At 33.9% G+C, this 16528-nt stretch overlaps 1 protein-coding gene across 3 annotated transcripts in view; it reads right to left on the bottom strand.

Annotated features, from left to right (window-relative positions):
* Positions 1-15234, bottom strand: part of Cyld (cylindromatosis (turban tumor syndrome)) — a 55711-nt gene extending 40477 nt beyond the window's left edge. For 2 of the 3 annotated variants that reach the window (XM_013027949.1, XM_013027950.1), the window contains exons 1-3: positions 14601-15228; positions 12167-12469; positions 9466-9571 (exon numbers count right to left, since the gene is read on the bottom strand). In XM_013027949.1, coding sequence (XP_012883403.1) covers positions 9466-9571; positions 12167-12469; positions 14601-15104 — 913 coding nt within the window. In that variant the 5' untranslated portion in view covers positions 15105-15228. Of the gene's footprint in view, positions 1-9465; positions 9572-12166; positions 12470-14600 lie in introns of all 3 variants that reach the window. The other variant, XM_013027948.1, reaches the window with a different exon arrangement.
* Between the last annotated feature and the right edge of the window lie 1294 nt (positions 15235-16528).

Raw genomic sequence — 16528 nt, 5'->3', positions numbered from 1 at the left:
AAAAAAAAGGTAATATAAGACATAGTAAAACCACCAGTACAATCATGTTTATTGTAGCACTATTTACCACAGCCAAAATGCCCCTCAATGGATGAATAGATCAAAAACATGTGATATCTATACACAATGAAGTTTTACTCATCCATTAGAAAGAATGATATTGTACCAGTTGTAAAGAAAGGAAAAGACTTGGAAGAAATTATGTTAAGTGAAGTAAGTCAGGCCCAAAGAGACAAAGACAGGATGCATGTTTTCCCTTACATGTGGAAACAAGATTTAGTTTATAATCTCCTAAGTAAATAGTTGGGTGGTATGCAAGTGTATACAAATGTATTAACTGAAATATGGTACATATTGGGGCAAACTCAAATACTGTAATCCCTCAAAAAGGCAAAATCAATGTTCAGCAAAATAAACTACCAGGAAGTGTTTACTCAAAATGGGTGGGGTAAGGTCAAGGGGAAAGTACTATGCAAATGAAGAGAAGAGGAGGAGAATACAGCCAAAAATCCAATGTATATCCTACAACATGAAGAAGAGTAAGGGAAAAGGTAGATCAGGAGGGATGAGTGAGAATGTTGGAAGAAGTAACACTGATCAAGATACATTGTATTAATAAACTGCCTTGTTAAATGACAACTCCTTTGTACAACTACTTAAAGATAATTTTAAAAATAAAATTAAAAAAAAAAGTCAGGAACAAGAGAGGAGGCCTGTTGGCACCATGGACATTCAATGCTGTTCTGGAAATTCTGACAAGTAAAACTGGTAATAAAGAGTGAATATATTATTGGAAAAAATAAAAAGCAATTTAAGAGATTGTAGTGGAGATGAGAATGTTTGTGTCATGACTATACTGTGTCAGTACTATACTGGGTACTATATTTTTGTAAAATGTTACCACTGGAACCAGGTACAGTAGCTCAAGCCTTTAATCCTAGCAACTGCATGGCAGAGGGGATCAGGATTACAGTTCAAGGCTAGCCCAGACATAAAAGTTATGGAGACTCCATCTTGACCAATGATGGGCGTGGTGGTACATACCTGTCATCCCAACTACAAAGAAAGTACAATGTTTAGGCACAGTGGTGCATGTCTATCATCACGTGTGACATAGGATTCACAAGCAGGAGGATCACAGCATGGGCTAGGGACCTCCAAAATAACTGAATCAACAATGGGCTTAAAGGCATGGCTCAAAGTTGTATAGCACTTGCCTGGCAAGAATAAGGCTGTGAGTTCAATTCCTAGTACTGTCCAAAAAAAAGTGTTACTGGAATTGGGACACACTAAGACTCTTTCTGTAGGTGGATTTATAAAACTCTCAAGTATTTGAAAATCATAATTTTCTGGTAAAGGGCTTATATTTGGAAAATATAAATAATTCCCCAAATTGAAGAAAAATAGACAATTGTCAAAAGATTAAACAGATACTATATGAATTGAGATGTACAAACAACAAATAATAATAAGAAGGTGGTTGACATCACTAGCCACTACTGAAATATAAATTAAAGCCACAATAAGATGTCAATATATATCTATGACAACAGCTAAATTTTAAAAAATCATAGCAAGTGGAGCAAGGATATAAAAGAAATGAACTTTCTGTACAATGTCTGGGAATGCAAAATACTATATCCATGTTGGAAAGACATTATGGTAGATTTGGGGGTTACTTACTTAAAAAATCACCTACAATAGCCATTCTCATTTACATATGATTCAAGAGCAATGACAGAATATGTCCATACAATGATTTGTACACAAATTTTCCTAACAGCATTACTTGTAATAGTAAAAACCATCAGTAAGTGAATGGAATAATAAACTGGAATACTTCAATCAATAATAAGAACAAAGATGAGTCAAATAGCTGAGTAAAATAAAAAGACTTTTACAAAGTATATCATAAATTATTCCACAAGTATACATTTCTGGGAAATATAAACAAATATACAGTGTCAGAAAGATCAGTAGATTCCTATGTTGGGCCAGGGTAGAGGGAAGGATTCTAAAGTGCATACTTTGGAATGGCAGACATGTTTACCATCATAACTGCTGTCATTGTCTCATAAATGTAAGTATATGCCCAACCCGACCAATTTGCATGCTTTAAATGTACAGCCCATTGTGTGTCAGTTATATTGCACAAAGCTGTGATTTTTTTAAAGACTCATGAAATATAAAGGCATACAAAATATTGTATAACACAAAGAAAAGAACTGGAAGATAGCAAGAGAAGGGATGACATTGTCCAAAAGTTAATACACTCATTACCTGACTTATGTAACTCTAACCCCTCTGTATATCACCTATGTAAAAACAATAAAAAATTAAAAATTGAAATCTGTCTAACATGAAAAACAAATAGTATTACACTCCTAATCCCACAATTAGAAGTTTGGAAAGCAAAATGTATAATTCATGGGTGGCACTAATTGATATACTTCATCACAACAACATCAAAAATCTGAACATAATGTCAAATTAGATGTATTCAAGTTTTTAAGCACTAGAAACAGCAAGGACCGAGGAACATTTGTATAGCACATTTCAGATTCGTGCATCTTTTCAGCAAAGGTATCCAGAAGCCAACAGTAACAAGCAATTGAGAATTATTCCGTCCTAATCTCACCAGCTGCTCAACTGTTCCAAAAAAGAATCTTTCTTAAGTACTGGAGATATTAATTTTGTCTCACAAATGATGGTAATTGGACATGAAAAAGAAACTAAGGAACTAAAGGAAACACTACGATCCTTTTTTCCCTTCAAGAAAAGTGTTAATGATGACATGCAATAGGGATAAGGCTCATTCAAATAAAGTAAATTAATTTTCATATAAACAATTTTACTTCTTATAGTCTATTTGCAAGCCTTATTTTTGTTGGCAAATAAGTATAATTTATGTATTATGTTATAAAAACTGGTATCATTCTTAATTAACTCCTATTCAAGGATTATGAATATCAAGCCTTAAAAGAAAGGGGGAAAAAAGCATTATTTTCCTCTCATTACTGCTCTGAGCCAGCAACAAAGTTAATGACAATCTGAGATGTAGAAGATCCTACTGTGCCTAACAAGTGACTTCTGAGCAGTTATGTGGCTAATTTTGTTTGACTTAATACTATACCAATATTCAAATATAATTATAAATGCTCTTAGAATAAATATTACTAAAGAAGAATTCCCCATCAGGTTATATTCAATACAATCACAGAAAGATCTGGTAGATTTTTTCTTTGTTCTCTTCTTTACTCTTTAAGTGCTACTACAGACCCAAGATAATTTACATTTCAAATTAAATTGTAAGGTAGAAAAAATGTAAAGAAAGAAATACAGCTTCAGAATATATGGTAGGAAGTGGGGGGATGAAAGCACTTCAAATTTTTATTTTGCAACAGTCTGAGAAAAAAACAATCAATTACACACAAATCAACTTCACAGTTCAGGGATCTTTCTTTCTTGAGAATATTGAGCTAATGATTTCTTAGTCTCCCAACTTACTATAATGAAGTCTATTCTGTTGTAAAATGTGGAATTCAAAGAAATGTAATTATGGTAGGTTAAAAGGATAGTTACATTCAACCTAAAATGCAATTAGGCTTTGAGCTTTCAAAAGTACCCTTTGTACATTTCCTGCCCAGCCCCCCAAAATTAAAAAAAACCCTCCCAACAATATTTGATTTGCTAAATGAAGTGAAAGTACATTTCCATACATGACTGTGGAGAAATACTATCAGCCAGAATTGGTTATCCCTGCAAGAATATTTAAATAGTGAAAACATTTCATAAGGTTATTTCCCTTTGTCATCCAGCAAGTTATCATTATAAAATAAGCATAACTCCAAAAAGTTTTTTAGAACAGGGTGTCTCAACTCAGCTCTACTGACTTTCAGAACCAGTTAATTCTTTGTTGTAGGGACTCCCTTGTGTAGCGTTTTTCTCTTCTTCCTAGAAAGCCGTATAGATCCAGGTACAGATCCTACTACCTCAGATATTACAAGCAAAAATATCTCCATATATCCCAAGAGCGAAAGTATCCCAACTACTGACTTAGACCTAAAAGGATCTTCTATTTATAAAGGTTTTGTTAATAGTGAAAATATTGTATTTCAAATAATAAAATACTAGAAATAAAGCCTAATCATAAATGTTATTATACCTCCAAAGGAACCCCTCCTTTTTGGAATATAAATGTCTATATAAATATGATATAAAATATAAATATATAACAATAGATAAGTACCATTATATTCTAAAAGGTACAATACTAAAAATTATAAGTGCACCTACTAGCCATTTCTCCTACCAATATTGAACTCTGATAAAGTATACAAAACAACTATCTGCAGGCACTGCTGAGTGAATAATAGCAGGCAGACTGATGAGAATCAAAAGTTAGAAGAAAGTAACAATACAGATAAACAATTCAAAGCTGTTCAATCTACAGAGAGAGAGAGAGAACTGACTTGTTCTAAAAAATCACTATGGCTACTAATCTACATAATTCTTATGTTGGAAATAGTATATGAAGGTTTATAAAACAGCCATCTTCTATGAGGCTCTTACCAGAAGTCAAACCAATCTGATACTCAACCTTGGACTATCATGAGCTAGATAAAGCTCTATTCTTCATAAAGTATCCAGTCTCAAGTATTTTACAATAGCAACAGAAACAAACTAAGATAGATGAGTTATATAACATACTAAGGAAAATGTCAATAATATTGAAGACATAATAGCAGAACTTATCTGAGGAATAGAAAGAAATTATTTGAAAAAAATAACAGAACCACAAGGACTCAAGGGACAACATCAAAGATTACAGCATATATCTAATGAAGTCACAAAATGAAAGAAGACATGACAGAATAACATTTGACGAATTAATCATTAAAATTTTCAACCTTGTTGAAAATACAATCTTTAAAAGTTAATAAGATAAATATGAGAAAATAGAAGTCATTTATATTCAAACGACTGCCAATAGAATATAAAACAAAAGTCACCAATGCATCGAGAGTAAATAAATAGATCAGTGATCATTTATGACAAACACCAAGGTTTAGGGAGATGACAGCTAAAAATACATGCTCTGTACAGGGAGATGAAATGTTTTAAAACTGACCTCTCATATCTGTAAATAAAATACAGTACATCAAACTGTACACTTAAAGTGAGGAAGTTAAGCATGTGAATTAGTTCTCAATAAACCTTTTCCTTCCTTAAGACAGAGTGTGACTACATAACCCAGACTGGCCTCAAACTCATGATCTTCCTGCATCAGCCTCCTAAGTGCTGGGATTACAGGCATGTAATACCATGCCTGGCTAATGAAGCAATATTAAAAAAAACTTTTCCTATATATTAGTAAAACACAACTAAAAATGTATGTTTTACTTTATATTGTATCAATAATATAAGCATTTCAGGGACAAATTATGTTTTTACTAATAACCAAGGAAAATAAATGAAAAGGTATACATTATTACTAGTTTTATAATAGAAATGTCAATTTTCCTCAGATTGTCCTAAAAATTAACTGGAATTCCGATCACAATCTTAACTGAACACTCTAATAATATTTGAGAAGCTGATAGCTAAGCTTACTGGTGACGAGCCAAGAGCAAAGAATTGCCAAGAAACTCATTAAGAAAGACACAAAGAACAAGAAATGTACTCTCATCGTTGAAAAGATGTCTAAGGTGAAATAATGAAGGCAAAAAAAACCCTTAGTATATAAATAGAACAGAGTTCAGATTCTAGAGATCCATACAATCATATGTAGAAAACAGATTGTATGTAGCATGTCTAGCAGATCAAATTGAGTATTTTTAACTGTGCTTCATATCCTATAAAAATCAAATCTAATTAGATCATAAACTCAAATAAGACAAATAAAACTATTGTGCTTTTAGAAGACAAGTCAGGTACCAGTTTACACACGCCTGTAATCCTAGCTACTCTAGAGGCTGAGATCTGGAGGATGGCAGCTTGAAGTCAGCCCAGGCAGAAAAGCCCGTGAGACTCCATCTCCAAAATAACCAGCAAAAAAACTGGCTGCATGCTTGGTTCAAGTGATAAGAGTACTAGCCAATTGAACAAACAAGTTGAGAAAGTAAAAGTCCTTGGTTCAAATGCCAATAATGGGAAAAAAATCTTAGAAGACAACGTAGTCTGGGAAAATTCAGAATGGTGATGAAAGGAGACTAGCATTGCTAATAGTTAAACATATCACAAACTAGGCGCCTGTAACCCTAGCTTCTCAGGAATCTGAGATCTGATGATCACAGTTTGAAGGCAGCCTGGGCAGAAAAGTCCATAAGACTCCTATCTCCAATCAACTACTCAGAAAAAGCTGGAAGTGGTGCTGTGGCTCAGGTGGTAGAGTGCTAGCCTTAAGCACAAAGAGGCTCAGAGACAGTGCCCAGACCTTGAGTTCAAGCCTTAGGATTGGAAAATAAAAGCTAAACAATATAGTATATAGGCTTAGAAAGAAATTAAGCTATATCATACAAAAAAAGTCACTGAAGAAATCAAAATAGTGGTTTCTGATGGCAGGAGATTGCAATCCTAAAGAGAAGATAAATGTGTACTTACTAGTTATGTCTTATTTCTTAATCTGGAAAATGCTTTTATGTATCCTTTTACAAATATATCCATAATAAATTTCTTAAATATGAAAAATTTTAGCACTACTACTCACTATAAGGATTAAAATATTCTTATAGTATTTATGTAAAAAGTCAATTTACATTGTTTAATAGGTATTTCAGTCTTAACAGGTACTCAGTCCAACTTTCATGGAATCTTTCCCCTCTCCCCGCTTTCTTCACTCACTCAAACCCCATACATAAGTCATATACAAGTCTTGTTACTTCTCTTTAAATTATCCCCCAAATCCATTCACTTTCCACCCACTTCATCAGACCATCACCCAACAGTGAAAGCTACACCAAACCCTCATAGGGCCCTTTGTGTCTGTCCTATATACAGTACATTCTTAAAACACAGCCACACCAATCATTTCAAACTGGGAAGTAAAGTAAGCTATCCCTTTCTCAAAACCCATCTGAGGCTCCATCTCTTTAAGAATAAAAGCCAAAAACATGTCCAACAGCTCAGTTGGCTCTACCTGTGCCAGCTCCCACTCCCTGCTGTCACTTTCTCACTGATGGCTACAATCATAAAGAATTCTTCATATTCTTCAACAGCTGGCTATAACCTTGGGCCCTCTCTTGGAATCTGTGTGCTCATTACCCAATTTTCTTCATGTCATAAGCTCAAATGTCTTATTAGAGAGGCTCACTGGGACTACTGAATATCAAATAGAAAAAAAAACTCACCCTTCAGCACTTTTCTCCCTTTCACTTACCTTGTTTATTATTCTCCAGCTTCATCTCCATCTAACTGAACATATATTTTACTTATTTATTGTCTGTCTCTACTCACTAGAATGAAAGCTCCATGTGAAAAGACTTTTTATCTTCCTTTCTTTGTACATCCCCTAAAAGAAATCTATATAAGGGCTCTTGTATATTATAGTAATGCTTTTTAAGTAATAGCATTCATTCTAATATTAAAAGGAATTTTGATTCATAAAATCATAAATGGTGTTAGCTCCACAAACAGGTATGGAAAAGTAAATTAAATACCACTGCTAAATAAAATATGAAGCACATGTATGCTTTCCCTTGAGTATAAACCAATTCTTTCCAAATGGAAACAAAAAACAGCTTGAGCTCCAATTGGCAAGAAATTAAAAGCTGGCTTTAAAAGAAACCAAGAAAAGCAAAGTAGGTCAGAAATTTCCAAGGCAAAACTGAAATAAAGCTATCATTTGAGTCCTATACCTCCAACTAAATTAATGTACTTTTGCTATGAAGCTAAGTAAAAAGCATTTCCTAATGTTGTAAACTAACCATTTACGACTTGCCATGTCAACAGGAAAACAAGAAGGCCACACAGTGAAGTCTAGAAGGAACCCTAAGGTTTATCTTTTATTTTTACAAAAGAAACTGGGGGTTTGAAATGACCTGTAGGAAACAGAACAGTGCTCTGTGTAACAAGTAATGGAGTAACACAGAAGGAAAACCAATTTAGTCTGCCTGTTCATCTGTGATCCTTGCTACTGTAAAAATTCAGCTTGTATAGAATTAGAGACAAAATGCATCTCCATGGAAACAATGTTCGCAAATATGAGAAACTGAAAAGTATGGTTTTCTATGCAGATTTTTATATCATCTGAGCACACATAGAACTTTGAGTTTGGAGAGGGGTGGTACTAAAAAGAAAGTCAAAACAGGTCTAGATTTGAATTCTGACTCAACCACTTACTTGGACCAGAGGCAATCTTAGCCCTATTTGAGTCTTATCAAATGGGAATCATTAAAACCTACCTTTTTTGGTTGGTCAAGAATGAAAATAGGGCTGGATGTGATGTACAAGCCTGAACTTCTAACTACTTAAAAGCTAGCAGTAGGATGGTGGACAGATGCCTGCCCAGACAAAAGTACAAGCCCTACTTGAAAAAAATAAACTAAAAGCGAGAGAACTGAGGGCACAGGTCAAGTGCTAGAAATCTAGAACAAGGACATAAATTTAAAATCCAGTATCACCAAAGCAAACAGAAAAGACAGTGTGAGTACAAATCATCTCACTGAGGGCCTAGCACATACCTGGCTACAGAAAGCTCAATGTCAACACTATCTCTATTGGCTTTATTGTACTCTTACAGGATTAAGGAGCCTTTTTCTGCCAGGACCATTCCCCTGTGTAGCCTATCACTGGGGATTCTAACAGCAAGTAATAGTACAATTGATGCTGCTATTGCTAAGACTCTGTCCATTACCTGACAGCAGCCATCGAAAGAAAGCTACTTGTTTGAGGCAAAATAAGGTTTTTAGAAGTTTTTTAAGATGTAACGTTCAGGACCTAGGGAATAGCTTAGTAGTAAAGTGTATGCCTAGCATGTGCAAGGGTTGGATCCCATCCCCAGCACTAAACTGCATAATCTGTTTCTGACTACAATCATGAAGCATTATTGGTTATCTCAAACTAGAAAGGATCTGAGATCATTCAAGATTCCTGTCTAGCATTAATTAGCTTCAATGAAGTGATCAATTTCTGCTTAATGTCTTCCAGCTTAAAACAAACTCTTACTCTATCAGGTAGCAGTTTATTATTTTCTAAACCTTCTAATTATCATGAGGCTTGCTTTTTCTCCACTATGATTATTAGAGAAGAAAAAAAAAATATATATATATATCACCCCATACTTAAGTACTTCTGGAAATACACATTTTTACTGTTTTCATTTGGGGGTAAGAAAGGATATTCTACTAAATAATAATCCTATAAATTGAATTCCAAAAAATACATCTTGAAGGGCATATTTACATTTCATTAACAAAATGTGCTAGAAACTCTGCTTTACAAATATATAAAACATAAAAAACATACCTGGGATGATATCATTGATGTGTAAGAGAACTGTACTTTCGACACTTGCAAAACTACAAAGCTGTACTCCATTAAATCTTCCATCCCAGTTGCCAATAGGGTTATCCTAGAAATTACATAATAAACTTTGATATTCTCCTTGATAAAAGTTAAATATAAAAGCCTGTATTTCTACAAAAGAACCTTCCAAACTATTTTACATCAGAAAATTTTAACTATTTTGCCTAAATGAAAGAGAGAAAATGTTAGAAATAATTGCCATAGTAACAAGACTTTGGGTTTTTATTTCAGCTTTTTGTTTGTGTTTGGAAAACTAAGTACCAAGAATAATGAAGTTATAGCAAATAATAGAGGAACAAGATGGGTTTCCTTTACTGAACATTTAGTACTAAATAAATACTAGTCTTGGACTAATACTCATCTGGTGTTTAAAAAGACATTGTTTTCATGAGAAAATTTGCTAATAATATATTATCTCATGTAGAAACCTGCCCTTAAAAGCTGATAATAAAATAAAAAACCTTTATATTCCCTGAGCACTAAGTCAATTGTACATCTTTCTTTCCATACATACAAAGTGCTCTTTTGTGATTTCTTGGCTACACAAAGACTTCCTACAAAATGGTTATTTCTCCTAACATTTCATGTACCACTAATTGTATAGTGTTGTTTGTAGAGAAGCCAGTCATACAGTTACCCTGAGCACCAATATGTGTATAAGCTTAAAATGTCCCTAGAAACAAGCGCTGAAGAAAGGTACACTTGCTAGAATCTTCCCTCAAGTTGTCTATAAGAAGTGTTTAGAACAAACGTCTGCACAAGCCAAATGGTGCCAGGTCAGAGCAGAGGGAAGAACTTTGGGCAAACCTTTAGGTATGCTGTCAGGGGTAAGCAAGATGATTTCTAGGTCACCATCTAAGCAGGGTAAAGCCTAAACAGCTTGTGCCAAGTATGGAATCCAGGCCATAGGACTGGGCTTAAAGGGCTCTCCTGAAGTAAAAGGAGACAAGCCCCAATGACCAGTGGCTGTCTTTCTCCAACCTCTCATCTTCCCAGCCTATGATTTCTCCTCTAAGCCACTGAATTAAGATTTAAAGATACTGATTATTCTTGATTGGCAAGTCCTTGATTGTTAGCAAATCCAAGGGAGATATGTTTTACTCTGGCTCCAGCTTCACAGAGTAACAGCTCAATAAATGTTTGTTTAGCACCTTACAAATCTCAAATAACACAATTTTCTGGAATTTCTAAGCACATAACAGAAACATGCTAGAATGCTTACTCTCTACCAATCTATTCAGATTATCCTAAATAGATTTAAATAATTATTAAAACCATCCCCATCATGAATACAAACAAGTCTATTATTATATCCTCTCTTGCATACTAATGTTTAACAATTCTGTGTGAATCTCCCCCACTTTGTAACTAACAAAAATTTTCCTGTGTTTTCTATGATAAAAAATGATCTCATACTTTTTCTCTCATGCTCCTAAAGCCACATGTATAATTCAATGTACCACAATGAATTATTAACAAGTATGAATATAACATTAAAAATAAGACAAGTAAAAGAGCAAGCACCATATGATTCCACTTTTCTGAGGTACCTAGCACTAGCAAATTCAGAGACAAAACGTAGAGTAGCAGGGGTACAGGCCTGTAATTCTAGCTACTCAGGAGATTGAGATCTGAGGCTCATAGTTGAAAGCCAGCCCAGGCAGGAAAGGCCATGAGACTCTTATCTCCAATAAACTACTCAGAAAACTGGAAGTGGCACAATGGCTCAAGTGGTAGAGCCCTAGCCTTGAGTTGAAGAGCTGAGGGACAGTGCCCAGGGCCAGAATTCAAGCCTCATGACCGACAAAAAACAACAACATGGAGTAGAGAGAATGGGCAGAATTTACTTAATAAATATGAGGTTTTCAGCTTGAAATGATAAAAAAAATTCTAGGAAAATTATTATGAGATTGAAATGATATTGTACTTAATACTCCTGAATTTCAAATTTCAAAGTAGTTAAAACTGTATGTCACATATATTTCACCTCAATAAGAGATATTTTTAAAAAGTGATAGCCTAAAATCATATTCCCTAAAAGAAATATAAATTTCCCAAATGTACTAAGGTATTTTCTGTAATTTTTTAACATTACTCATTAGAATCAGATTAGTAGATAAAATTTTATAAAATATATAAGAAGAAAAATACATATTACAAAAGAACTTTTCAATACAAAGAAAAATAAGGTATAACATAATATATTTGGGTTTGGTGGGGTTTATTTGATTTTGTTGTTGTTTTGTTTCTTATTTTTGTTTTGTTGTCTACTTGTCAGCTTTAATATGACAAATTTCCAAGATTGAGAACATTATTCTGGTTTTATTCAAACCAGAAAAAAAGGAGTAAAGGTAATTCTGTATCTAGACTCCTGTGCCATTTCAATGTTCTGCTACCAAAGACAAATAATCACATATTCTTTAAAGTATTCAAAATTTGTCCATTTCAAGCATTTAAAGTATTCAATTTGTATCTAAATGTATCATAAAATTAATACATATATACAGAAATGTACACATAATCCTGCCCATGTAATTGTAACCCTTCTGTACAGTATGTTCACAAAAAAATTAAATTAAATTAAATTTAAAAAAATTAATACATATATTTACAATGACAATATAATCCAAAATTTTCTTACCATGTCTACACCAACAAAATATCCTAAGCTCTCTTTTCCTGGTAAAACATCACAGAATATTACTGTTCCAGATTCTATAGTTTCTCCAACCTTCAAAGAAACTCTGGAGTTTATTTCCAAAGGGGGGACTTCAGACTGCATTGTGTCCACTGGGCCTGCATAATCACTTTCCAGCCCGTTGTCATCATCTTCTATAATTTCTAGTTTGTCCAATGCAACGAACACTCCACAATCTTCCTCACACTGAAACAGCTGTTTTCCTTGATATACCCCATCAGTGAAACCTTGACCACGGCCTTCTTCCTAGTTTTTAAGAGAGAGATTTAAAAATGATAATAGTAGGGCTGATATAGAAAGGTTACCCACAGGTAAAAGGATGTCCTGGGGGTTTCAAGGAAATTACTTTGGAAAAATTCCAAATGACTCATTATAGTAAGAAATACAATGATTAACAGCTGTTATTGGATATAAGATGTTTAAGGAAGAATCTGAAATAAAATTACCTATCAATTTAAAAATCTCTGGTAAGAGTTGGACTGAATTCACCAGATACAGTGACTCATGCATACCTGTAATCCTAGCTACTTAGGAGACAGAAGTCAGAAGTATTACAGTCATCCTAGGTGAAAAAAAAAAAAAACCCTCATCTTAACCAATAAAAAGCCGGGCAGTGTGGCACAGGCCTATCACCTCAGCTGTGCAAGAAGTATAAGTAGGAGGATTATGGTCCAGAGCAACCAAAGCATAAATGCAAAAACCCCATTAGATAAATAACCAGAGTAAAACTGGACAGAGGCATGGATTCATTTTCTTGAACATAGTTCAAAATGGAACTTTTTAAGCCTAAATTCAAGATAGAATTATGGTGAAACTCTCATGTAGTCATGTGAATAAAAGCTACATAAAGACAAAACTTTCCAAAGAAAGGGGCAGTCTAAAATGAAAACCTAGGGCTTGGAGGCATGGCTCAAGCAGGAGAGTACCTGCTTAACAAGTACAAACCTTAAGTTCAAACCTCAGATCCACTATAAAAAGAGTTGGGCTGTCTACAAAGTGATCCTAGCACTACTTTTGTCATAACACTTCACCTTAAATTAAGTAATTCCATTTATTGAGTACTTACTATTTGTCAATCATTTTTCTAAATCCTGTATCAATGTTTCACAAAAACACTTAAGTTGTGCCGTGTTATCATCATTTTACAGATGACAAAGTAGATTTATAGAAGTTAGATACACTGGCTAAGTAACCTGACAACGTAACTAGTAATGTCAAATCCTCAATAATTTTACAACTGAAAACACTGAAATATTGAATCAAGAGGCAAATAAAGCCTGTAACTGTATTCATCAAGAATGTCAAATAGTAACTGAAATTTCAATTCTTGAGAATTAATATTCATCTTAGAAATATTTACAAAGATATTGGGTCTGATTTAATACAAATAGTTTCTAAGATGATTTTCATATCTATTATCATGGGTAATTATCAACAAGTTAAATTACTGCAACTTATTTTAAAACCTTAGATCTAAATTGTCATTAATAGCATACATTAAGAACTGAGAAAGTTGGGGCTGGGAAGGTGGCTCAGTGGCAGAGCGCTTGCCTTGCATGCATGAGGCCCTGGGTTCGATTCCTCAGTACCACATAAACAAAAAGAAAAAAAAAGAACTGAGAAAGCTATAACTGATAATGTCACAAGGTAATGAATAATTTTGATATGATTAATTATAGTTGGTGGTGCTAACTTATAATATAGACAATGTTAAAATTTCTAAAAATTTGTCAGGCATTATAGCTCATACTTATAACCCTGGCTATACAGGCAAAGAAGATCAAAAGTCCTAAACTATCCTGGGCAAAATGTTACCAAGACCCTATCTGAACCAATAGCTGGACACCAGTAGTGTACACCTCTTATTCCAGCTACATTGGAAGTATAAACAGGAGGATGGAGGTCCAGATTGGTTTATGAATAAATGCAAGACACTATAGCAAAAAAGAACTAAAGCAAAAAGGGCTGGGGCATGGCTCAAGTGATAAGAGCACCTGCCTAATGAGAATGAGGCTCTGAGCTCAACCTCCAGTACTAGGAAAAAAAAAAAACCTGGAAGCCAATAAGTGTTATATTCTTATTGTAGTAAGCAGTTTTTAAACATTTTCAAGCATCATCTTTACATCCTTTCTATGCATCTTTAAAAAGTAAACTCTGGGCTGGGGTCTTAGTATATACAAGGCCCTGATGTACATTCCCACCACTGCAGCAACAGCAGCAAAAAGTAAATCGTACGGATCAGGAATTTTAAAAGTTACAGACGACTTCTGAAAAAACTTTGGTGTTTAATGAGGAAAAATACAGATATGCATATAAATACATTTGTATGCCTATAAGTAGATACACACAAGGTACACAAATGGCTGATCAAACTTACCAGTAATTCTACTCCAAAGAATATGCCCGACACTGTTCTCTCAGCTAACAAGGGTCCTCTGAAGCGCACGACTCCTGGAAATTTCTCTTCCCCAGATCTCAGCTGCACCTTCACAGGACAGCCGACATCTATCTGGAGGCCTTTACTTAGTCGGCTTCTGTTTTTAAACAGGCTGAGCCTCTCCTCACAGTTAGTAATTGCCAGTAGTAACTCTGTGAATTTTTCATTTATTTCTACAACATCCTTTTCATCAACAAAAAGAACTGCATGAGGTTGCTCTAGGATCTTTAATCCAATCTGATTTTTCTTGCCTTTCACTGAAGAAATCCTTGAATGCCCCACAGAGCGATCTTGGATGTACTGTCCTATACTCCCCTTCGGCACTTTAAGCAGCTTTTGTGTCTGTTTGTCTGTCACACTGCATTCTTGAAGAAGCAAATAAAATATCCGCTCTTCCCAGTAGGGTGAAGTGACTTTTTCTTGGCTCCATAAGCCTGAACTCATTGTGACAGTAACTTCAGAACATTAACTCAGAAAAAGGAAGCACTAGTAAGTCTGTTGTAAGACCACAAAAGATACACTCACTGGCAGTCCCAAAGCATGTTTTTAGCAATTTGGTAGCCATGCTGTAAAAAGACAGCAAATCAAAATGTTTGTTGAACAAGCAAAGCAAACTTGACTACAGTTAAAGATTTAAATTTTTCATTTGATTAATACATACACAGATAGACACACACACATATACATACACTAAGTATTTCTAAAACTATCTAAAAGGACTAACTTGTATCTACTGTGATGATTTAATTAAGGAAATCTAATGATAAATACAATAATGATTGTTTCCAAGGTTCTGAAATTGATAAAATCAGATCTAGCAAAAAATGTTAGATGTTAACTTCATACACACACACACATACACCACATATATATAGTTTGACATTAAACTTCAAAAACATGATTTTAATAGATTCTGACTAACTTAAACAGGTGCTATATTTGAGCAAAACATGAATAATCTAGCCTTTTTAATAAAGGACATTATTTCTGAATACATTTTAATAATTACATTATAGTGCTGAACCTCTTTTACCAATAAAAAATATCCTATTATGAAACTTATACCACAACTCATTTATGTAACCTCTATTTTTATGATGGAACATTTTTACCTCTGACTCAATTTCATTTCCTTAATCTTGAACATTTTGTTCTTAGACAGACAAATGTTAGCCACATTAATCATAGCTATCATTTAATTTCTCTAATCAAATATCAGGCATTAAAATATGATTATATTAAAGATATTTTTGAAAATCACTTTATAGCATCATAACTTGGGACTATGTAACACAAATACATTTGCAATATAAGTGATGCTGATCTTTATAACAAACCTAAAGTGTTTTTATACCACATAAGAGGAGGAGAATATACAAAAGATTCTCTTTCAGCTTCAAATTTTCATTTTTACAAAAAGCAATCTTTCACAACTAAGTAGCTTCCCCCTCAAGGCTACTTTAATTTAGGATTAAAAGCTACACAATTTCATTCATTCCAATTGAGAAACTCGTTATTTTAATTAAATATTTTGCTGAAAGTAATAGCTCCTGTGTAATCTCAGCCACAAGAATGTAGCTATTTGGTTTCTAAACATAGTACTTATTCCATCCCTCTTTGAGATGGAGCTATCAACTTCCATTATTTTGGCTGATGGCAGCAACTGATATAGAACCATCATACTTACCTACTTTAAGCTTGCAATTAAAAAAAAAACACCTAAAACTAAAGAACCCAACTTTTAATCATTTAACTTAATGATGAAAGAATCCAGAAAACCCATACACAGAAAAACAGTATTTCTCTTAGAAAGAATTATTATTAGGTAAGAAGTATTCCATCACAGTAAAGCTTTCACAAGTCTGTCC

Source organism: Dipodomys ordii, unplaced genomic scaffold, assembly GCF_000151885.1.
Source record: "Dipodomys ordii isolate 6190 unplaced genomic scaffold, Dord_2.0 Scaffold106, whole genome shotgun sequence".
NCBI classification, from domain to species: Eukaryota; Metazoa; Chordata; class Mammalia; order Rodentia; family Heteromyidae; genus Dipodomys; species Dipodomys ordii.
This window is presented reverse-complemented; position numbering and strand designations above follow the sequence as displayed.